Below are 24,187 nucleotides of genomic sequence, written 5' to 3' on the forward strand. Positions count from 1 at the left end.
GAAGCAAGAATATAGGCAGCATCCTGAAAAGAAGCAACAACGCCGAACAGATAGAAGTTATCAGGTAGTTACCGCAAATCTATCCTTCAAGAACTTCATGCTGCTCACTTTGAAGTTTACTTGGGGAAGGACAGTTTTCAGCTCTCTAAGACTGATACTGAGGAAAAAAAGGGAGGGAAAAAAAAAACATATCAAAACTCCACAGTCCTGCTGTATCTAGTCAGCTACTAAGATTTTCTATCAACCCTGTGAAATACTCTCATTTCCATTGTGTAGATAGGGAAAGAGGCAAAGCAAGAAGGAACTTAGCCAAAGCCATGCCAAAGCCAGATTAGAACTCAGGAAATTCCTGGCTTTCCACCTTGTCGCCAGACCTCTGGAAAAAAAACACTTCTTTTAGGAGCAAGAAAGAGCACTCTGTTTGTACCCTAAACACCAAGCACAAGCAATTTCCTCAGGGAAAACAAGTGCAAGCCAAAACAAAGAACTGGGACTTCATCAGCACTGGAAAAACCTCAACCTGTGAAACAGGACTTGCCTGGAAGCCTAACCTTTACAATTAACCTCCCAGAAACTGCAACACTAAACACAATGAAATTCAGCACAAACTCCTTCCCTGAATTTTTCTGAAAGCATGAATCACCTACCAAGAGAACAGAAAACTGCCCTCCACACAGTGCAAGCGCCTGGATCCTAACTGGACTGCCTGGTAGTGATGAAACAACCCTAAAGCAACAAAGGAAACCCTTTCAGTAGACATATACCGTCAGCCACTGCTCTACCCTAAGATTAGCTTTTGTTTCATGATCCCCACCAACATGTCCCTGCTGCAGAGCTAGTTTTCCAATACATCAGGAGGTACAAGCCAACATCCAGTAAAGGATGGTACTTGCCCCTTCACCACTTTGGCCAGTTTAGGAAACACTGCTTTGAAATGGCTCCTCAGCTCACACTGAACCCAGGTACACAATGCCACAAGCTGCCTATAGAATGGTGTTATTTCCTGCAGTAATACAGTCCTATTCACACAATGAAATATCACACTTTATTTTGCTTTTAGGAAAAGGCCTAAATGAGAGGAAACACATGTTCTTTTCTATACTGAATTACACCTTAGAATAAAATGCATGTTGCAGACAAAGAGCAGAATCATGGTAAAGTAACAGACGTGAGAGAAGAGGGGCTAATGTTCTCCTCAGTGTCGCATGGTTGATAGCAACTGTAAGGAGAGGTATGCAGCTGAATCCATTGAGGAAAAAAAAAAGTCTCCTTTGCTGTTCAAAGAGCTACAAACCCACATCACACATGGACCTGAAGCAAACTACTGAAACACAAACATATACAGCTGCACAGCACACTGGCAGCTATAACCCATGGGACTTCCTTCACATGAGAAGCACCAGGTCAGAGGTTATTCTTTGACTTCAAATTATATTCTATTCTAATATTTTGCTTGAATATGTGGGAAAGAGACAAACCCACTTAGCCAGGCCAACTGCTTTAAGATAAATAAATAAATAAATATTTTGCCCTTATTCCGAACCATTAACCTGGCTTCCTTCTATCTGTATCCTCAATGCATCTTCTGTACACCAGTAGCTTCCTTCTCCTCTTCCCTAATATCCTCAGTTATTTCTTCTATCTCCTCTTCCTCTTAATATTCTGTTCTGTTCTCCTCAAAGCTCTGACTCCTGAAGGAAAGAATTCAAGTTATTGCTGGGACAACCCTATCTCTGGATATATCTGACACTGCTGCTGTGACCAGTTTCAAGCTAGATACCATGCATACCAGCCATGTTCAGGCTACATCAGGACTGAAACAAGGCTAATTACTAAAACATCTTTCATGATCTTTGGCAGCCCATGTTGAACGTTGCTTATGCACTTTCATTGTTATGAATGCCCAAACGAGCTTTTAAAAGCTAGTTCCTATTCGTCTACATTAGAATGTAGTCACTCCAATGCACACATGGCTCAGTAATGAAGGAAGAATTGGCGGCATCACTGCACAGGAATGCTCACAGCAGGTTATACAGTCCAACCTGCTGGGCTCCAACTTGGCTATGAAAGGGCAAAGACCTCTACGAAGCAAACAAACTAACATGCCTGCACAGATGAGCTTAATCTCTACAGTAAGACTGGAAGAAGACAACCCCCTTGTCTCATTCTGGCACGGTAATTCTAGGCAAAAAACAAAACTATGTATTTTTCATCATTTGCTTCATTATACCACATGCATGAACATGAGTGAGTGCTATGAACACATTGTGTTTAGCAAAAGGCAAAACTCAAGTTGTTAAAGCAAGAGCAAATACTATTTTCAGGGCTCTAATTTCACATATTGCACAAAAAATATTTCTTTTCATTCATGTTAGAACCTGCAACAAAAGTTCACGTAAAAACATACTGAACAAAGAGAGAGCTTCTTACCTGTTCCTTCTGGTTTGATCAACAGAATAGATCTGCTTTCTCAGCCAGCTTGTGGAAAAGAGGGAAAAAAGAAAAAAGGTTTAATCTAAGAATTATAAAGAAAACACAGCCAATGAATACCAAAATCCACAGAGGAAATTCAGTGGAAATACTTAAGAGTCATAAGATACATCTCTATAACAAAGCAAAACATTTCCAGTGTTGCATCTAATGATTCAGCCACTTTTATAACAGTCTTTGTAAATACATACTTTTCTGCTGCTTAATACTGCATTTTAAAGCCACATAAACAACATAGGAAGGGTGGGCAGGATAGAAGCAAATGAGCAACCAGAAGCTGTAAAAATCTAAGTGGTAAAGCAAGATAAAACTTCAGCTAATATAGAGTAACTCCATCAAGTCAAGATTTATGCCAGCTGAGGCTGCTGGCTCAAAGATACGTTAGATGCATAAAAAATTAACAATTAGGAGGGAAGGAGAGGAGTTTAGAGAATCCTAAAGAAAATCCTCATTAGAGTGCGTGTCCATATTAGGTGCACAGCAAAATACTATTAGCAGCATTAATAATAAATACACAGACACACACATACACAATTTTGATCTAAAATGTCACTAGTAAAGTTTATCCTCAGCCTCTACAGGTATCACTCTGCTGCACAAATACAGCCTGGAACCCGGTAGCACTTTGTATAGCAGCCTGCTGCATTACCATGGAGTAGATGACAATAGATAGGAATACTGTCTCCCCAGCTGGAACAGCAAGCAGGTAAAGATATCAATGTCAAACCCAAAACTGGTCAAATAGCAAGCAAGGACAGGGTATATCCTCACAACGAGGAACAGCAGTGACCACAAACAAAAATGTCAGCAGTAATGAAAAGTGATCAGGTACAGAGATAGCGTTAAAGAGCTCTTCAACAAAACTGGCACTCGGAGCATGAGCAGTTTCACGTGCAACTTCCTACAAAGCATTAAGGGTGCAGTTCCACCATCATATGGCTGGATGCTAAAAAGCCTTAAAAAAGCTCATTTTCAGCCTGGCTCTCTGAGTCAGCTGGTCACATTGCCATACAATGCGTTTGGACACCTACTAAAGCAAGCCTACTGTGACTGCATAAGACACTTCAATTTTTCAAGAAGTCAATGCACACTTACACCAGCTATTTTTACGATCTCATTAAGAGACTTTTGGTTTAGTATGGGTATACAAAATAAGGCAAACGGTAAATCTGCATTAGTGGATACAGTAGAGTGGCATTCCAGAACACATATATAGCAAAACAGACAAAAGAGTTTACACGTGAGCTTTCCTCTGTCATACGTTAACTGGAGAGTAGCTGTTTCTTTCAGCTTTTCAATTCCAAAGAAACGTCAAGTCTCACAAAATGAAAACATGTCCACAATACCTCTCTGTGATCGCAGGTGTGGGAGCACTCATGACCTCTTGATACAAGATATTCAAGCCACACAACCATTTATCAGCATCATCTTTAGAGTCAGCTGAAAAAAATAATATGCTATGAGAAACATCAAAACAAAATCAACTCACAACCAAGGAACAAACTTGGGATGTTTAGACAAACCCTAGTATGTAAAATGGCTGATGAATCTTTCTCTTTAATAAATCTCATTGCATAGCTTCACATTGCTAATGATAAAATTAATAAAAACAACATAAATTTGGGGGTGGGATGTTAACTCTGGAAGCTCTGACAAAAAAATACCTTCTTTTAGAAGTCTGCTTATCAGGGTATGCAAGTTTCGATATTTCAGCACAGAGACCACAGAAGTGCTGGTGAGCTCCTGTAGTAACACAGGCAAATTCATTTTCTTTTCTCCTACCTCCCAAGCGGCAAAAGCCCAGGGACGTAGACATAGAGCAGCTTGAAGCACGCAGCAAAAGAACTCAGTGTGGTGTAGCATAAAGCTAGTTCATTATATTGAGCAACCAACAAATAAATTGTAAAGTACTGGCTTTTGATAGACAACCACTTCATGTCTGTCCTAACCTTGCCTTTAACAAATTGTTCCAGACTACACTTAGGCAAGAGGAGCAGGAAGAAAGCAATATACAAAACTGGTGTAGCTTACAGAACACATTTAATACAAGTAAAGTTTAAACAAGGTCTAAAATTCTTTACACAGCTTAACACTGGAAGCCAGATACATCTTCCTTCCAACCTTACAAATCAGTTTATCACTGCCTTGGGTTTTCTTTAGGTATAATTTGCCTTTTCATTTCCCAAACCAGAAGAGTCCTCCACATCATTTAATGTGATCACGTTTGATATTGCTTTGACCTAACAGAACCAAGATGATGAATTGTGTGCTGGGTATAGCCTTCCCTAAGGAATACCACAGTTAAGCTGAAACCACCTTTTGGGCCCTTAGATGAGATGCTATCATTACAGCCTCCAGCTGGGAAAGTCCATTCTCTTTAGCATGCTGGTTCTAAAATTTCATTAAGGCATTTTCAATTGAACCAGTTCTGAAAAATTATTTTCAACAGGAACTGTAATCTGTGCAATTCTTTTAACTGCCTTCAAAGCAAAACAGTTTCTGAAAAGATGAAGGTCACATTTTATTAAAACATACTTTCAAACAATGCTTTATTCCCCAAGGATGAAGCTAGAGCCTAGCCTCAGCTACCCATGGAACTGTTTTCCAGTTTGTTACAATTTCGGAAAGAACACTAGCTACCACTGCCAAACCAATTCTGCTCCCAAGACAATTCTGCCCTTTATGACAGCTACCATTCCCCTTAAGTAACAATTATTTTTTATTGTTTTAAGAAACCACGACAAAACACTTCCTTTTCCTTGTTGATTTCCCCCTTAATTGAAAGTTATAACACGTTGTTCTGCAGTTCAACATTACAGCAACATTTCTCATGGCACCAAGTGTTTCCAAAGCACTGTCAGAGGCCTGTTTTGAGAACAGCCATGGAAGAGGGATGGAGATGGAGGTTAGGGGAAGTCAACCTGGCACAGCTGCACTTAACCACAGCCACTTACTGAAAATTTTCACAGACTTCAGCCAACAATGGTAAAATTTATTTAAAGTGAAAAGCCTACAACAGTGGATTACTCACGAGCAGTCTTTAACTCCCAGTGCATCAGACTGCAAAAAGGAAGTCTTCTAGTACTGCAATCTACTAATTCCATTTTAAAAAAGGCAATTTTATCATTAAAACACTTACAGAACACTCCTCTTTTCTCCCATTAAGATTTTGTAAGTAATTTAATTATTTAAATGACAAGTAGCTCCCACTGTCCTGTGCAGCAACACGCCACTTCAAATAAATGGGCTGTATGATTCTAAACCGAGGATCCATCACAACTATGTAGGAGATACATCTCTTAGTAAACTCCATTAGTAGAAAACTGTATTCAGCATGCACTGTAAGAACTCATACCCTTTTTAATTTCAAAATTAAAATTTTGGGGTTGTGACCATGGATAATCTCACCTGAACTAAGAAGTGCCCCCACCCTTTCCACACATACAGGATCAGAAGTGCCCCCACTCTTTCCATACATACAGGATAAGAAGTGCCCCAACCCTTTCCATACATAAAGGATACAACTTCCCTCTGTTTCACACAGAACTCTTCATTTTCAGTTTATCACCTTCCACTCTTACTTATGGTCCCCAAATAAACCTCTTTCAGAAGAGGTTTAGTATTACTAGGTGACACGCACACACATAACTCAAGCTAGAACTTCATTTTTCTCAATTAGTTTCCAGTTGTTCATAGACAACAGAAAAGTTTCTGTGATACAGCTGTATTATAACTCTTATGACTATTGTTTCCAGAACCATTTTGGCCAGACTGAAAATGCCAGGGCAATATTCTGGCCAACTGAAGACAACAGCAAATGCATTGCTGATATGTTGAAAAGTTTACTGGAGGTATTTAACCAGCAAAAGTCTACCTTGCTAGAAATGATTGAGCAAATCAGAAACTACACTCACACAATACACTATCTGAAAGGAAGTGGTGTTCCCTGCCCATGGCAGAGGGGTTGGAACTAGATGATCTTAAGGTCCTTTCCAACCCTAACTATTCTATGATTCTATTCTATGATTCTAAGACATAAGAAATGCAGCAGTTCATGGATGTGAAGGGCCGAGTAAAAGGTGTATCTCCAGACTTTAAACACCAGGTGCACTCCTGAACTGCGCAAGTCAAAACCGCAGCACTCTCTGCATTATTGTTCCATCAATGTATTTGATTTGTTCTATTGGTAGGTTTAAAGAAGAAACAAAGAAAAAAAGTACCTGCTAAACTTAAGGTGTTGAGAACAAACTGGGTACCATAAAAAATAGTAAAACAGTGTTCTTCTCTTTGTTTTGCTTTGCAACGCTCAAAGTCCTTTGAATTCTTTCCTGGGCGAATTTCTTTTATTTCCAACAGATCCACTGAAAGGAAACAACATTCAGTCAGTACAACTGCACTTACATTCCAACAGAGCCTGATACAATAAGATGAACAACTCAAAGCATGCATACATATATGAAATATCTCTATATATAAACTTGGAGATTTTTATTGGTCAAGAAATGCAAATTACACCAGCTTTATCATTTCACTACCACCGATTATCCATGGACAAAGTGTATACACATGGCCCCTCCAGGTTACAGAAGACTTCACAAAGAAGATTTCACAAATGGCATATACTCCAAGTAAGAAATTTCCAATTGCCATGACAACGTTTCAGAGATAAAAAAGAAAAGATACAACTTCCAACTTACCCACCTAAAAATTATGCATTAGATCTTAGATAGACGTTGTCAGCTAGTATAGTCACTGGCACTTGTAAGAATAATATCTGACGCAGTAATATAAAGAGAAAAACCCAGCCTAATAATTAAAATGTTTCAGTTTTTTCCTGGATAAATGACAGAGATCTCTTTGGTGTTAACATAACGTGTTGTACCACTCTCAACCTGCTGTTTTCTACAGAACACAGGTACGTATTAGAGCATAGCAGAATGGGAACACGGCACAAGCACGTACTTTCTCAAGGCAGCTCCCTTTTCAACAAACCCTTGCTACATGGCCTACATAACAGTAGTGAGGCAGCACTGAAATAGAAATATGTGCACTCTCAAGATAAGATACTTATTAGAAAAACTGAGGAAGTGGTTTTGTTCTGCCTGTGGACCAGGCAAATAAACAGCTCTTCCCACTTTCGGACAGCCTTGACTTATGAGCTACAGGATGAAGAAAAATATTTCATGGCTGCTCATGAAATGTGCTTATCAGACTTAGAAAGATCCAAGGAAAATAGCTGAGGGTTTCTGTCTGTGCATTTAAGAATGCCACAATATAGTCCCTGTTTTAAATGAGCACCTCATCAAAAACAGAAGACAGTTAATAACATAATGAAAAAGCAGCTCTGCTACCACCAAGTGGGAGCTGAACACTGGTTAAAGCTCCAGCCTGTGTAATGCTGGGTTTCTTTGAAGCCAACATGGAAAGGAGGGACAGACAAGCAAGGAAGTTCATCAGTAAAATCCTGATAATAAAACATGGGATTCATCTTGAAATTTCTTATTCTCTGCAAAGTATCCCAGGCCAAACTTTCCACCAGACTCTCCTTTCTCCCAGTCATTAAACAACTTACATTGGGAAAATGGGACCTCAAAGGTTAACCTAAACTAACCGTAGGACAGAAGCATCTTTCTTAAACTTATTTTTCCAAGTATAATTATCTTCAAGATGGAGCTTTACATATCTCAACCTCCATGTCTCAGCCACCCTTTCAAACCATGAAAACATTTCCTAAGATTTACACATCTGCTTGGACAAGGCCCCTAAATTCAGATGCAAACTTCTAAAATAAATTCATAACATGACCATAAATGACCAGAAACCAAAAGCTCCTTCTGATAACTCTAATCCTCTTACCATCCAAAGTCTCGCTTAGATCCCTAGCAGTGTGTCTGACTATCCACCTGAAAAAGATGATAGGCTGAGAAAGTTGGGGCTGTTCAGCCTGGAGAAGTGAAGCTGCGTGGAGACCTCATAGCAGCCTTCCAGTATCTAAAGGGGTGCTATAGGGATGCTGTGGAGTGTGATGTGCTTCATTAGGGACTGTAGTGACAGGACAAGGGGTAATGGATTAAAACTTAAACAGGGGAAGTTTAGATTGGATATAAAGAAGAAATTCTTTCCTGTAAGGGTGGTGAGGTGCTGGAATAGGTTACCCAAGAAAGCTGTGAATGCTCCATCCCTAGCAGTGTTCAAGGTCAGGTTGGACAGAGCCTTGGATGCCATGGTTCAGTGTGAGATGTCCCTGCCCATAGCAGAGGAGCTGGAACTAGATGATCTTAAGGTCCTTTCCAAACCTAACTATTCTATGATTCTGTGATCTAAGCCCACCAATTCACATTAATATCAGTAGAGAAGAATCAAGATGTAGAGACAGAAAGTACCCAAACAGAGAGGGAAGGATTTGCATGGCTGCAGAAAACTGTGCACCATGCTGGCTCATTCTTATAGTGGCCAAGAGTCACCTCCTCTGCTTTCCCTTCACTCAGCAAATCCCTGCTGAAAATACAGTTGTAACTTCAAATAAAGGCAGACTTTTCACTTCTGACTCCTACAAATCCACACACATGAACACCACACCACAAAGCCTCCCTCAAAGTATAAACTATAAAGCAGCAATAAAACAGATTTCACAACCTGCGTTGCTGTTGTCATTTCGAGTAGCTCTTACCTCATACTGACCTCTGAAACAAACATACTTACTCAATGTCTTCCCTCCGTTACATATATACTCACTGCAGTTCTTTTCCTTATATTACAACCATTCAATCCTACCATCCCATTCTCCTGTGTGAACATATGGTATATAAATAGAGGCACAAGGATTTTTGTATGCACAGGTTTCACACTGGTAATAGTATTATTGTTTCCCCAACTGGCCTTTGAAAAAGAGATTACTACACCACAGTTGTTAAGCATTCAGTAAAGAGTAACAATATATTATGTATGTCCTGCCAAGTTATCATAATGTTTACTCAAATAATATATGAAACAGATGTATAAAACACAAGTTTTATTAAACATTCTTTAGATTTTTACAGAAAGGAAGAAATAATACATGTTATAATTTCAGAAAATTAGTGAAAACTACATGCATATATTTTAATGACATTTTATAATGTCATTTAGGATGCATTATTCTGTGTTATTGAAAGAAAAGCCAATACAGAAAATCAGAGAGGAAAAAGACACATGTACAGCAAGCATAAACTTTGGTCTGGCACTCAGTTCTGTCTCCCCAGGTAGTCTGGAGTCATCTGCACCCTCCACACAATGCCCCCTAACTCCAGAACAGCTGATCCCAACTGAGCCAAGAAAGGAACAGGCCAGGAAAAGCCATAGCATGTTGCAGACTCAGATTAGTAAATCAGCTGTACCAATTTAGCTGTTACGCAGTTAACTGTGAACTTTTTATAGCACAATCTGTCACTGAACAGTTAAAATGCAACTTCATGTCTTTGCCAGAACTACAAGCACATCGCCTCTGTTTTCTGACTACCTTGCACTAATGGAGCCTTCCTTTTTCTCAATCCCACATGCTAATTGCAGAGCTGTATCGTGACTAGGCTTTGCAGACAGATATTGCTGGGCCCTGATACACCTAAAAAAGGCACAGACCTGGACATATGCAGCTTGCAGTGTCAGATGAAATTCAGTATGTTTCAGGTGTGATTTCTATAAAACAGCGCATTTCCCAAGGAAGCGTAAATCAAAGTATGCCCTGTAGAGAAGTTGACTCACACCCAGCAAGACAAGGATGACAGTACCAACGCATTCGATCTCCAGCCAACCAGTTCAGAAGTCTAGTGTCACTCTGAAAACCAACAATACAAGTTTATATTTCATCCATTCTTTCATGTGGTTATTTCCATGGATTAGAAGGGTCTCCTTCTCAGCCTCATCAGTCACCTATTGATTTTGACAACTCCCTCAAGTGCCTCTTTAACAAGACTGGACTCCAAGGCACTTTGAATTACCACCCAGTTTCAGGCTCTGATCTGGAGGTGAAGTATTCATTGTAGTTCAGAGCCAAAAGCTGCTGAACTTCAGCTCCTGCTGTTGTGTGTTGTTGAGCAAATCGGTTAATTCAATGCATCATTACACTACTACATAGCTACTTTTCAGAGACTGCACAGATTAATTGCTCAGTGCCTTCCAGAGTGCCTGTTACAGCTCTTTACTGCCATAAACTTAACAATAAACATTTGATACTCAACAGCTCCATTGATCTCCATTGAAATAAACTGGCTGCAGTTGCATTTAGTCAGATACTTATGGGTTTGAATTGCTGTTACCTTTCCTTCAGTTACACCTAGAAGCAGACAGTAAAACAGAACTTGACTACTTAATAGAGCAACAATATACTACAGCCCTTCCCAGTCTGAGCTCTGAATTCAAGGGGCCATATTTATCAAACAGCTATTGGTTTCATATTTAAAAAATTAAAAGGCACCTTCACAAAATGAGATTAGAATAGGGTAAGATTTACATATGTGCCCAATATCAACCACATTCATGTCCATGAAGTTCATTCCAGTCCCTATTCACTGACAGAAAGTCTGGTTGTTCTAAGTTAGCATTAAACATTGCAGAACTGAGCTGCTAGAGGGAAGAAATAATTTGAAAACAGCTAAAGGCTACACACATTCATTTTTTCATTTGACCACAGAAACCAAGCTCTAAATACTCAGCAGAAGACTTACACAAAGATCCCTTGGGTAACAACCAGAGCACAGCAATTTCAAAACAGAAAAAGGTGAACTTTAATGTTCTTTTGAACAAAAGAACTCCACAAAGAGCAAGATGGGGATTCACTTGTGCAATGACATCAAAACTTTTAATAGTATTCAGAATATAGAAAGTAAATGTGAGTTAAGTTTATTTATTATTTTATGTCTGAAACAATGAGGAAATTCAGACAGAAATTGTGCTAGCAGGAAAAAATAAACCACCAAAGTCACTACTGGAAACTAGCAAGGTCAGGTCTAACATTCAAGCCAAAAGAAGCACTTATTTCACATTACTCAGCAGAATATAGAGATATCCACCACTTCTCCCCAAAAGGTACAGATGCTAGAATTCATAGCATCTTAACCTATGAGGGGGGGAGGAGGGAGGAATAAATTTTCCCCCGTAGAGGCAGTTCATATTAGTAGAATTGTTAATGCCAGTTAAATGACTTAGCTGTTTAACCTATGAAAAAAATAACCCCCCCATCTATGTTAAAGAATGCAAGCCACTCCCATAAATAGTCTTTTAGAGGTTAGTTTTTTAAGTTTCCCAATGTATCTGACAGCCAAAAGGATATGCAAAACCAAAATTTGCTCTCTTTGGCAGGTCATTTTAGAAAAGATTTTAAAAGCCAAACTAGCAAAATTTATTTTTAGGTATAAAATTCACTAAATACAACAATAAAAAGATAAAAAAAGCCAAACTTTGTTAGGTGGAACAGCACTGCCTGTGGGAATATACGTAAGATTCCCATTACATTAAATTATACATCCCTGCATTTCACCTTACCCTGTAAATTGTATACGGCCTGTTATCTGGTCATGTTACCCACACAACTGTATTACAGATGCAGTGCTTCTCCAATGAGCTTTAATCATTAAATATCCAGGTGCCACATTTTACAGAAACTAGTGGTTTTTGCTTGGCAGTGTAACACAATGTGAAAACACAAACACAGTGCAAACTTTCAGATCAAGTAAAACCAGAGCAGCTCCCACAGGCTCTAATTCTACACATAACATGAATTTACTAGGTAAATGCTTGGTTTCCATTCATTCCCTTGTTTAGTACACCTGTGAAACATGAAAACTCAACTTGGTTTCATACTGGAGGTTTTTTTTCTTAAATCACATTCTAGATGACAAATTCTGTAAAATCTCTTTTCAGCAGGAGGAATATCTCAAGTGAACTTAACCATCTAATTCCTTTTCATAGGTTAGTCATAAGATCAGTAACAACAAATGACTTTGAGATGGCGAACGTATTTAAAAAGTGGGCCACAGTCATTTTGTTCTACAAACTCAGTAAAAATATTACAGAAAAAAACCACAGGAGAAGAGACAATATGAAATTAGCAGTCCATGTTAACCCTAAAATAAAACGTTATGCATTGTCAGTTGTATCTTTCTCTTAAACACAAAAAAGGGTATACGACAGCTCTAATGCATTAATAAAGTTCTGAAGAGAGGAAAATAGAAATGGTTACTGTGTGTTATACTGAGGCATACCATCAGCATCCAAAGCCTCAATTTAATTAGCCTTTATTCCTCTGCTTCGTAAGTTTGCAATTATATTGACAAGAGGTCTGCATCTCTGCCATTCCCAAACACAGGTATCTCATCCTCTGGGAAACAAAAAGTTTTCAGACTTCATTGGTACAAACACATCTACTCCTCTTTCAACCTTACCTATACCCTAACCTCTTGCTCTGCATACACAAAAAGCATTTTAACAGCTGATATATTATATGAACTATTCCTAAACATGGCCCTCCAATGCTTTAAGCCTACTTCTTGTGTGTTTACATGGTCACTAGTTCTTTTTTTTCTTTCTTGAGTAGTCTGCAATGAATCAAAACATCGAAAAAAAAAGATAGGTGATCTTACTTTTCCAAAACTTAAGGGATTAAATTATGCTTTAAATCATTTTACAAAAGCAGACTGTCTCTTCACATAAAAGGCAATAAAAAAAGAGATAAATCATCTTATGTCCTCAACAGAATCTTCCTTGAAACGCCCATGCTTGTATTACAGAGAAACACACACTTGCACATTCAAAGAAGGATTTCTCAGAGCATAAATTCTCCTGCCTGTGAATCACCACCTAACACAAGGATTCACAGAAGAGTATGAAGACTCTTATATTTTCCAGTGACTAATCAAACTCTAATCACCACAAACTTTCCCTTAATAATTTTCCTTAAAGCACTTTGCATCTGATAAAGAATGAATTCTGGATTATGGAAATTATGGATCAGCTTCCTGGAGATTAACGCTTTGTCACCTACTTGCTCTACAACCTTAAATAGCATAACCTCTTTGGGCTCCAATTTATTCACATGCATATAAATGCATATACCAGAATATGAGGAAATCTGGGAGGACCTGTTTGCTACTGAAGGGTACACTCAGTCAGCAAAAGCTCAGCCAAGACAGACAAGTTTCTTAGCAGAGCACTGACAAGCAGTTCTCACTCTTGGCCACCTCTTCCTTCCCCTCTGCCTTTCACTGATGTCCCATAGTTCCCTCCACTGCTCTCTCAGCTATGACAGTACATTTGTTTGCGGGCCACTTGGTATCCTAGCAAAGAAACAGCGCAGCAGTGTAGCTGATGTGGAGGCAGAAGTGACCCCCAGATACCACAGTGATGCACAACACACACACATCCATTGTATGGCCAGCCTGTGACAGTCTGAAGTGGGAAGAAACAACACAGGGTGTGTGTGACCCAGGGGCCGCCACACAGACCCACGCACAGTTGCAAAGGGTAAACATACAAAAATACACAGCAGAGCCATAAGGAAGTGCCTCACTGAGCAACACACTGCAATAAATCATGCTGGTAAGTCACAGCTTCACAGTCATGTATCTACTATGCATAAATTAGCTTCTGAAAAAACAAAAAGGCCCGTTACAAATTAAACAAGGAATTTAGTTCCCTCTCTATGAGGAATCTGAGGCTTCCTTCTCTCATGTGTTGGTAAAACAAGTTAGTTTGGCCCTACTATAGTTACCAAGATCTGTAGTTCTTAAACTGCAAACCCATGAACATACGATGGTCAATAAAACCTATGGGTAAACAAGCCATAGCCAAGTCATACTGGGTCCTCACCACACACTTTCCCCTGCTACACAATCCAAATTGCCAAGTGCATTTGCTAGCAGCAGGCAGCTTCTAAGTCAGGCTGTGCTGGCAGGAAAAAGTGGTGGGGGAAGACTGTGGTCCACCCTAAACTTCCAAGAGATTTGCTTATTTTTCCTGGCAATGGTATCAATACCAGCTGCAGATTTAGTGTCATTGGTTTTAGATCCATGGCCCTGCAAAAAGTGCTCCTGTATTTCTGTGCTTTTACACTCAAAATTCCTCCCAAAGTTCAAGTTACACTTTTACATTTACAATGCTTTGCAACAGAACCCCCATACTTAAATCAACTGCTTCTTACACATTCAAAGGCCAGAGGAAGAGACTCCAGCAGACATTAATTCAGAGCAAGAACTAAACTTCGCACTGGAGGAGCCTTTCATTCTCCCAGCTGTCTCCTGGCAGACAGGTGAACTAGCCTTGTAAGTTATCTGCTTAACACACACCGTCAGAAATACCATTCCTGTGCATAACCCTTAGTCCCCAAGACCTCATTCTGCACTCTGTATCAGTCACTACCCTTCCACCAGGTCATTGCAAAGGTCAGCAAAATTTACTTTTGATCCAAGAAATGGCGCAGATTTCTCCTACTGCAATCAATGACAGGGGCTCCACTGAAAATAGAGCTAGTGTGCATACCAAGAAACGTAAATGGAGGGGTGGAACAAACCACAAGGGCTTCAAAGCATGGGTGATCCGATAAAGCATTAATACCACTCTGCAACATACAAAGCACACAACAAAGGGAAAACAAACCCACAATACAAATAATCAAACAAAACCCACATAACTCCTTAAGGGAAAAACATTTGTCACCCTAAGTTGTATCAGTCACTGCTGACCTAGGTCACTTACAATAAACAGTGCTGAGATGCTGAGCCCTACAAGCAGTCCCATAGTCTACCCAGCAAACTTCAGGTTATCTTTAACAGTTTAAAATAAGGACAATGCAGAATACAAGGAAATGTTATTAATAAGTAAGAGACAGAAGAAAAAACTCTGACATTTTGTAGCCAGTGTCTACAGGTATTTCACTCAGAATATGTCGGAGCTAAATGTCTCTATGTATAGACCAATAGCAAGACGACTAAAAGAAGCCTAAGCATAGGTAAACACAGTCACATCTAGCTCAGACCCGCTTCCTTCAGCCATTCACATGGCTCTCTGAGGGCCCACATAAGGAAGCATGTTGCTGGCATTCATTTTAATACACTAATGAAACCCTGCATACCAAACATCCACGATAAAAACATTCTCAAAGGATCAGTGCTCCCTTCTATGCATTTTGGTTTTGACAATGGGTTGTATTGGACCCATCTGACGCAGGAAAGGTGTATGTAAGGTACTCTGCAGTTTTAGCAGATGACCAAAGAGCAACAGTGCTAAAAACTTCTCTGGCCACCACTAAACCTGAAAAACACTTCAGGACAGGCAGCCCCTCTCTTTCCATTGCTAATCTTTCTCCTTTCATCTAGAAGGAAACTTGAAGCTCCCACTGTCGTGGTTTAAACTGAGCCACACAGCTCATTCACTCACTCCCCCCACCCTTTTCCCTCTTTCTTTCCTTCCCTCCTCCCACCCCCCCCCCCCAACCATGCTCCCAGAGGGATGGGGAGGAGAGCGGAGAGAATGTATCTCCCACGGCTTGAGATAAGAACAGTCCAGTAACCAAGGTGTAACACAAATCACTACTGCTACCACCAATGATAATAACAATAAGAGAAAATAACAAAAGAAGAGAATACGATACCACCGCTGAACGAGTTCAACCCCCCTGAAGAGAGCCCGTGCCCTTCCGGGTAACTCCCAGTTACCTCCTGGGCATGACGTGCTGTGGTATGGAATACCTCTTTGGCTAGCTTGGGTCAGGTGTCCTGCCTCTGCTTCCTCCCAGTCTCCCCTCGTCCCTGGCAGAGCATGAGGCTCAGAAAGTCCTTGGTCAGACTAAAACATTGGTGTTATCAGCTCTGCTCCCAAGCTGAAAGTCAAAACACAGCGCTGCACCAGCTACTAAGAAAGAGGAAAATGACTGCTACTGCTGAACCCAGGACATCCACAGATTGAAAACATGGACAAATTTTATTTAACTTTTCTTGAAATGTGCTTATTTACTAGCACCTCCTAACATTACAGGCTAAAAAGAAAGCAAAGATGACCAACAGTCACTTAACTTAATCTTTGGGCCTACAAAGCATCACATTTTACAACAGCAGGATCACAGTAAACCACAGAAATGCAGATTGTACAAGAGGATCGGAGTTCCCTTACAGAGAGCAAAATCTACTGTCTCCAACAAGTCTGATTAGCTTGGACAAGCTCAATAGCTAGCTTGATCTCACGAAAACTGACCTACCATCCAAGAACTCACTTGACTTGCACAACTCTTGGCTGCACAGCTCTACAGTAAAGGAAAGCTTCTCATGCACAGGTTATCAACACTGTCAGGACAACTCAGGAAGGGTGTGAGCAGATACTGTTGTGCTGCTCCTTCCCCTCTCTTGCAGGTGGGCAGGGAGGACTAGCACTAGAAGAGCTGGTACGTAATGCTATGTCTCCGATTTGTAAAGCCAAAACTTACCAAAAGCTAAAATAAACTCTTGTATTTGAAGAATTCAAAAATCATATAGCACCATTCTCAGTACCACAGTTAACTTGCCACATTAAAAACACGGCCAAAAATTGCAGCTGCTCTATTAAAGTGAGAGGATTTACTTGGTGTGTATCAGCTTAAAATTTGGCCTTCTGATCTACTTTCAAAATAGGACATCCTGCCTTACAGGACACAAATAACCTGTCCTCTTTCACTTAGAGGGAAATACAGAGGTTTCTCCCCAGATCGTTTTTCTTAGAAAATATCTTTTGTAAATGGCAACTCAAGTCTTTCAGAAGGTCAGTGTAAAATCTCCAGTACTTAGTCATGGTGTGGTCATACAATGAAGACAGAGACTGTTTAAACCAGATTTCCTAGCCTTTGTATATCCTCACTTCTTCCCGCACAGAAATGATGGGTTTAGAAAGAGTTATCTAAAGAAAGGTATCTCCATTTTACTTTCTCATCCAGATTATCTCCATTTTACGTACTAACCCAGAGAAACACACCTGCATTGAGCAAGAAACAGCCATAATTTTAGCAACTCTACCACTCTAAACAGAACTGCTGACAGGATTTTAATGAAAGAGACCCTTCCAAGAGTAGTGCAATTTCAAATACACAGTACTGCTACATGCATGGCCGTGGAGTTGTCTAAACGTTTAGATCAGTATACCTAATCCTGTATCTTCTTTGCATGGGTTCCAGAATTAAGAGTAGATACCTTTTTGTTATTGTGAGGTTTAACTTAAATCACTTCCAAAATAACATTAACCAAACTTAAAAAAGGCCCTTGTAATAATTATGAGCAACTCTAGCTTAGAGGGTTTTAGTGTCTTTCACACATTTACAGTTCACCAGCAAGAAAATATGCACTATGACATCCAAAATTCCCAACACTACAGAACTTTTTCTTAATTTCTAAAGGAAGAGCATTAAAATATGAAAGTCAGACTCCATCTTCTCTATCTATTAGCAGCCTATTTTTGTGTCTCAGAGTGAACTGTCCTCACTACCTGATTTAGACATACAAACCCCACAGCAGATGCAAACATTTGGGGTTTTGCCTTCTGTAAAGAGCAGTTGCTTGACTTAAAATAGCACACACTCAACAGGAAGCCATCTTACCTTTCCCACTCATACTGAATATTAATTCTTACTGGAGTGTAGCACATGCAAAAAGCAACCATTAAGATTGCATCACAAATACTATTTCTTGTACAGCACAAGCATATTAAGCAATATAATACTGGAGATGATAATTCTGTGCCCTCAGCCACTAAAAAAATATGTATTTTTTACTTTTTACAAAGTCAACAAAATCTGCCTCTGAATACTTGGAGTCGGTCATATCTACATTTATATATACAAGTCAAAATAACCTTTCTCCTACCACAAAAGTTGGTACCATGTCTTCATAGTTCCAGAGAAGTAAAGGTGTTAATTCCCCATCATTGGTATTCAATTCAGCCATTCAATTACCAAATATGAAAGCTTCAAATCCATAATTTTTCCACTTTTCAAGCAAAAGAAAGCCTGAGTTCCAGTCAAAAGAAGCAGTAACAACATTTACATAATAAAATAAATAAATAAAATATTTCCATAGTTCCTTCCTCTTCAGTAAAAACACTGTCAGCAAGTTAAAGCTGCAGTGACTTTCATTTCAAACAGATCTGATACCATTCATGGTAAATTGTAACAACTGTTCATACCATATTCTGAAACAATGCCTGCAAAATACATCTTGGTTTGGGGCAGATTAATTGCTTTTTAGACAACAAAACAATATTTTACATTTTCATGCTTTAGAGTAGGACGTATTCTCAGATCTAAAGATTCTACCATTATAAAGGTCACTTAAATGTTGATCAGCTAAAGAAATGCTTCAGTACTACAATTCTCAGGGAGAGAGGCACACGGCTTTTGGATAAGTTACAGGTCTGTAGCTATATTCCCCGTTCTAGTATTGACTGTTTGTGCAACTGGAAGCGAGTCAATACCCTGCTGGATTATCCAGGTGTAAGAGTCAAAGTACAATATTCACCTTCTTTTAAAAAGGTTAAAACCTATACATGCAGCAAGCTAATTATCAGAACATATTACCGCAAACACACAACATCCCCAGGAAGCTTTGATAGAAGACTACAAGTCAAACACTGAAAAGTTGACCCCAAAATCCAGAAGGCACAGTTCATACAACTTTTAATTCAGCCCTTCTGTGCAAATGACTATGCTAAGCCTTCAACTACATGATCACAAACTGTTTCTATCAGAGGACTCTAATGCCTTGTTCACCCACTAAGTGGTCATTTTCTATTTTGTTTTACTCTTATTGCTCTATGCATAACCCCAGGCTTTATTTGGTAAGCATATATAAGCAATTCTCTCATAACTGAACTGTTCGTCCTCCCTCAGGACTTCTTTTTTGGCACACCTCACTTTGGGATCTGAGCGTATCAGAACCAATAATATACTCACATTCTAACAGGTCTTTACAGGAAGCGATAATTACCCTCATTTTCCACATGACGAACTGGGACACTGAAAGATTATGATCCAGAGTACTTGTTAATTACAGTGTCCAGACCTGTTTGCTTTCCCCAGAACACTGTGTATGACCATATTTTCACTACCAATAATAAAAACATCCTCCAGACAACTGGTCTTTCATTCCACTACATTGTATTTCCAGTTGCACAAGGAATGAGACAGGAACCACTCGAAACAGTAGCAAATAGAGATGTAATACTTCTAAGTAAGGAGCATGAAAGCAAGCTACACAATTCAAAAATCATGCAGCTTCTTGGTGCATGTCTTGCACCCCCTCCCTTAATTATGCCTCAGACTCCTGTGTTCATAAACCATTTTTCTTCTCTTGGGACTTGATTAACTTGTTCCTCACTGAAAACCCTGTCTGCTGAGTAACTGTGATTCTCACCTCTGTAGGTTCTCTCACTCCAGTATACCTGCTCAGCCTTCCCAGCTCTCCAGCTCCAAACTCCAACGTCTTATCACAATTTCTTTTCCCAAATAGCCCCAGTTCCTAAACTCTATGTTTCTCACATTAGCTGGCTGGCCAATAAGTGAGTCTGCAATTCAGACAAACCATTCAATTCTTTTATAGAAGACAAACACCATTCAGTAGTTGCATAGTAAAATCATGCCCATGATAAGAGCTAAATAAATAAAGGAAGTCATATGAAAGCACTGTGATTACATTACAATAACAGGAGCTATACAAATACCAGAAAGCACAGGCTGAGCTTGGTTGACATCAGCCAAGTTCAGTAAGAACTGAAGATTAGTCTCAATATATTCTTCTACCACAGCTTTTGCAGTCCTATGTAGCTTTACACTTCTATTTCCCAAATTCATTATAAATAATGGGTTTAGTCAATCAGTTTAGATACTAATTAAAGAGACAGTATCAACTCAGGACCCTGAAACTATGCCTTATAACCCACAGCTTCATCTTTCTAAGTCATTGGTACTTTCCAATAATGGTCATAAATAATTATTTCTATACTGAAACAGCAAATTCCCTAAGAAAACAGAAATTTCACTTCAGTTTCCTTGAATTTGGAAAGGGTTTTTTTGGAGAGAGCATAGAGAAGTACTACGTGTTTGAATTTACAAGACATCTTGATGCTTAGTGATGGAAAAGAGCTGTCACTCAGTAACTCAATTCAGATAACACAAGCACCATCATATTTAAAGATGAAGACTCTGAGATCAAGGCTTAGGGCAAAAGCACGTTAATCATATTTAAGTAGCGTTAAATACCTAAATAACAAGTTGCAGAAGATTCTTCATCTACACTGCAATAACTCAGAATATTCTCAGCAAATTGTCAAACTCCCTTCAGACAAAAACTTCATTATGTTAACAAAAGAATCATTACATCAACACTTGACAATTACACCAATTTATGAGTAACTCCAAGTTCAGGTACATTTTGCAAATACTCACAGAAACCTTCAATCTTGTCAGCTGTTTTGCTCCATGCCACCTGCCTGGTTTCCATTATGACCTGAATAGTCCTCCTTTCTGGACTACTCTTCTTAAGACTGAATACTGTCATGACAGTTCCCAACTCCAAGGTCCTTTTGATCTGGCTTTTCTCATACTCTGGAAGAACTCCATAGTCTATACTCTTTCTGGGCATTTTTATATTTTTTAGTCAAACTTTTATGGATTTTCACTGTCTGAAAAAAAAGAAAGAAAACAGAGAAAAATCAGTACTTAAAACAGTAGATACATGGCTTACATGAACAGCATCCTTGCCATTTCATCCTGAAAGTATGAACAGTCTTCACAGAGGGAGGTACCAGTGACACTTTGGTAGACACACTGCAGCAGAATTTATTACAAAGAGTCTCCTAAGACATCAAAAATGTGCACTTCAACCCTGGCAAACTTCTTTCAAGCATCAAATCTGCTTTTATTAATTTATATAGTGAGAGGTCTTTGCTCATGAAGATATTTTCTGACACAGAGAAAGAAGTAACTTTTATGAGATACCACCATTCTTACAGGAATTTCTTTATTGCTTTAGGATATTTGTAAAATTGTGATCCATAAAAAACTCACAAGTTCTCTGTGAGCTGGAAGTGAAACTTTACATTCTTGAAACTAAGGATAACTTAGTTTCCACTACTGTAAGAAATATCTGGAAATTCATTTTGTCCTAAATATTGACAACCTACATGTCAACATAAGAGAAATATCTGCAACAGATTTGAATCATACTAAAAAATCTTTCTTTACTCCCATGATTTTTTTTTATACTCCCAATGCCATTTTCAGATAACCAAAATACTGTTTCCATGGTGAACAGCAGCAAATTTGTTGCTCTTCTTTGCCCTGTATTACTAATGAAACATGAGCTTGCTGCCTGAAGAGACCTCTAAAGTCTGAGAAGCATCACAGGCTCTTCAGCCAGAGCTGCCATCTTCTTGATATTACATCAGGAGTGAGGAAGTGCTGATGATGGAAGCCTAGCAATCCAGCGACAAGATAACACATGAAATAATGACACCAGCTTGTGTGAACTCTTGCATTATATGAGAATTTAAACCTATGTGAGAGCTATATGAAAATTTAAACCAGCTAACGGTCCTCCTGAGAGACGTAAAGAAAATGAGGGGAAAATATGAGTAAATACAAATACTGAAACGAATGCTGGCTATGTCTAAAAAGACTCAGTTTATGCCCTTTTGAAACTTCATGGCTGTTTCTCCTACACAGTCTACTTTTCCTTACTCACATGTCACATGGCTGGTATTTGTATGCATGCACTTGGGACACGTCTTGGCATAAAACGGGCAAAAGAGAAATGCCTGTGCAGCAGCTCTCATGAGTTTCTCCTGCACATCACTGCATCAAAAGCTAATTACAAGCCCAAACACTCCTCTAAGATATTATTTGCAAACAGGATGCCCTGGAACCTGCTCTTTCATCCATGCACAAAGAAGGAAGTGTATCATTTTCACACAAGTAGCAGGAGCTGCTACCCCCTAGTTCTCGAACACCCCCCTTAACCACAACCCTGAACAGGACAAGTTAAAAAAATCTCTGTGCACATGCAGCCACCAGCCACAGCATCGTCTCTGGTTCTGTTCCCCTCTCCTCAGTCCACTACTCTCCGTCACAAGCAGTTTCAGTTTCCGTGTTGATAGCTAATTCAACCATGACACTTCTCGCTTCCTCTTCTTCTGACCCTCCTCCCCCTCACCCCATGTCACTATCTCCTGACCTACTCTTCACTAAAGAGTGCTTTTTTCTGCTCTCATTAATACCACAAAACTGTCTTTCAACAGCGTGTCACTAGCTGCTTTCCGTGCAATCTGTCTGAGGCAGTTTGGTGCAACTGTTCCAATCCCTTTTTAAATTCTACAAATTCAATAAACACCTTTTTTTTCTTTTTTTTTTTTTTAAGCTAACAGAGAACATCAGTCCCTTCTTCACTACAGAGTGCTCTCTTCAGCACTGCCCACAGTGAACCTGAAGTGCTCTACAGCATGAACTATATCTCACTCCATGTTCTGCAAAACATTATACAGGTTATTTGGTGTTTAATATCTATAAATTGTTATTTTAATATGAAAATTGAATATCCTTGCAATACTGAAGAAAAAAAAAAATATATCCCAATCCTAGAAGTGAAAGAGAGTAGACAACTTTTAAGTGTAGTAAGCAACAGCAGATTTTAGCCAGAATGTAACTGATCCTCTTTGACTCCCTGGAACTAATCAGATGATCATTTAAATTAGCACAGGCTTGCCTCTAACAAGACAGCCACACTCATCTTGCTACACTGACTTGTAATAACAGAAATGAAAGGAGGGGAAAACGAAAAAATAGAATCTTTGTAGAGTGTCTGGTTTTCTGACAAACAAAGAGAAACCCCATCTTCTCACTTTGCTCTTTACATTAAGAATTGTAATAAAAGAAATATGCTGTGATTTGGAACAAGGTTTAACCATTTTAGTAACACTTCAATAATAAACCCCTCACCTTTTCAATGAGCACAGTTTTTCAGGAGACTGTAACAATTTATACATCTTCTCTGCTTTCCACAGAACAAGGTAAAATGAAACATGGCTTAGAACAACATAAAAAGGAGTTTCTAAGTACAGCTATTTAATAAAAGGCAATGCAGCAGGTATTTCTGACAAATTAGTCCGTATGTACAAAGGAACTGCCTCTCAGAGGTGGCTTCTTAAACAGTTTCCGCTGAATATAAAATACTGGACTTCCCCTTTTAAAGCAGCTCCTTCTTCCAAAAACAGAGCAAACAGCAGTTTTAGACTAACTTAAATCTTAAGCTGTAGTTTTTAACTTACTGTGAAACAATACTGTAGTTGAGGATATCTACCTCACCAGAAAAGGTGGACAGTTTTGTTACATTTGCTCATTATCACTGACCACTTGTCTCCTGTTTTGGCAACCTGCTCCAGTTTAATGTCACATTGAGCGGCCTGACAGTAAAACACATCAGACCTCCCAAAAGAACTAATAGAAGTCCTTGATATTAGAGCTAATATTTTAAATATTGAGAGTCTTACACGTACCCACAGATGTCCCTCAGCCTTCTTATACCCATCACTGCACAACTATACGAATCAACAATATTTCTACCTATTCACACAGCAGAACTGTGTAATGAGCCTCCTTGCCCCATTTTCTGGATACCTCTAAGCCAGCGGGGTATGAGCTAAAGACACCCTTATGAGC

The 24,187-nt window shown here is 39.2% G+C and overlaps 1 protein-coding gene across 4 annotated transcripts in view; it reads right to left on the reverse strand.

Moving 5' to 3' along the window:
- PLCG2 (phospholipase C gamma 2) overlaps positions 1–24,187 on the reverse strand; it is a 73,927-nt gene that overhangs the window by 40,245 nt on the left and 9,495 nt on the right. For all 4 annotated transcript variants that reach the window (XM_065661164.1, XM_065661163.1, XM_065661165.1 and 1 more), the window contains exons 2-6: positions 20,921–21,156; positions 6,711–6,851; positions 3,837–3,930; positions 2,431–2,478; positions 73–157 (exon numbers count right to left, since the gene is read on the reverse strand). In XM_065661164.1, the coding sequence (XP_065517236.1) occupies positions 73–157; positions 2,431–2,478; positions 3,837–3,930; positions 6,711–6,851; positions 20,921–21,116 (564 nt within the window). In that variant the 5' untranslated portion in view covers positions 21,117–21,156. The remainder of the gene's footprint in view (positions 1–72; positions 158–2,430; positions 2,479–3,836; positions 3,931–6,710; positions 6,852–20,920; positions 21,157–24,187) is intronic.

Source organism: Lathamus discolor, chromosome Z (genome assembly GCF_037157495.1).
Source record: "Lathamus discolor isolate bLatDis1 chromosome Z, bLatDis1.hap1, whole genome shotgun sequence".
Classification (NCBI taxonomy): domain Eukaryota; kingdom Metazoa; phylum Chordata; class Aves; order Psittaciformes; family Psittacidae; genus Lathamus; species Lathamus discolor.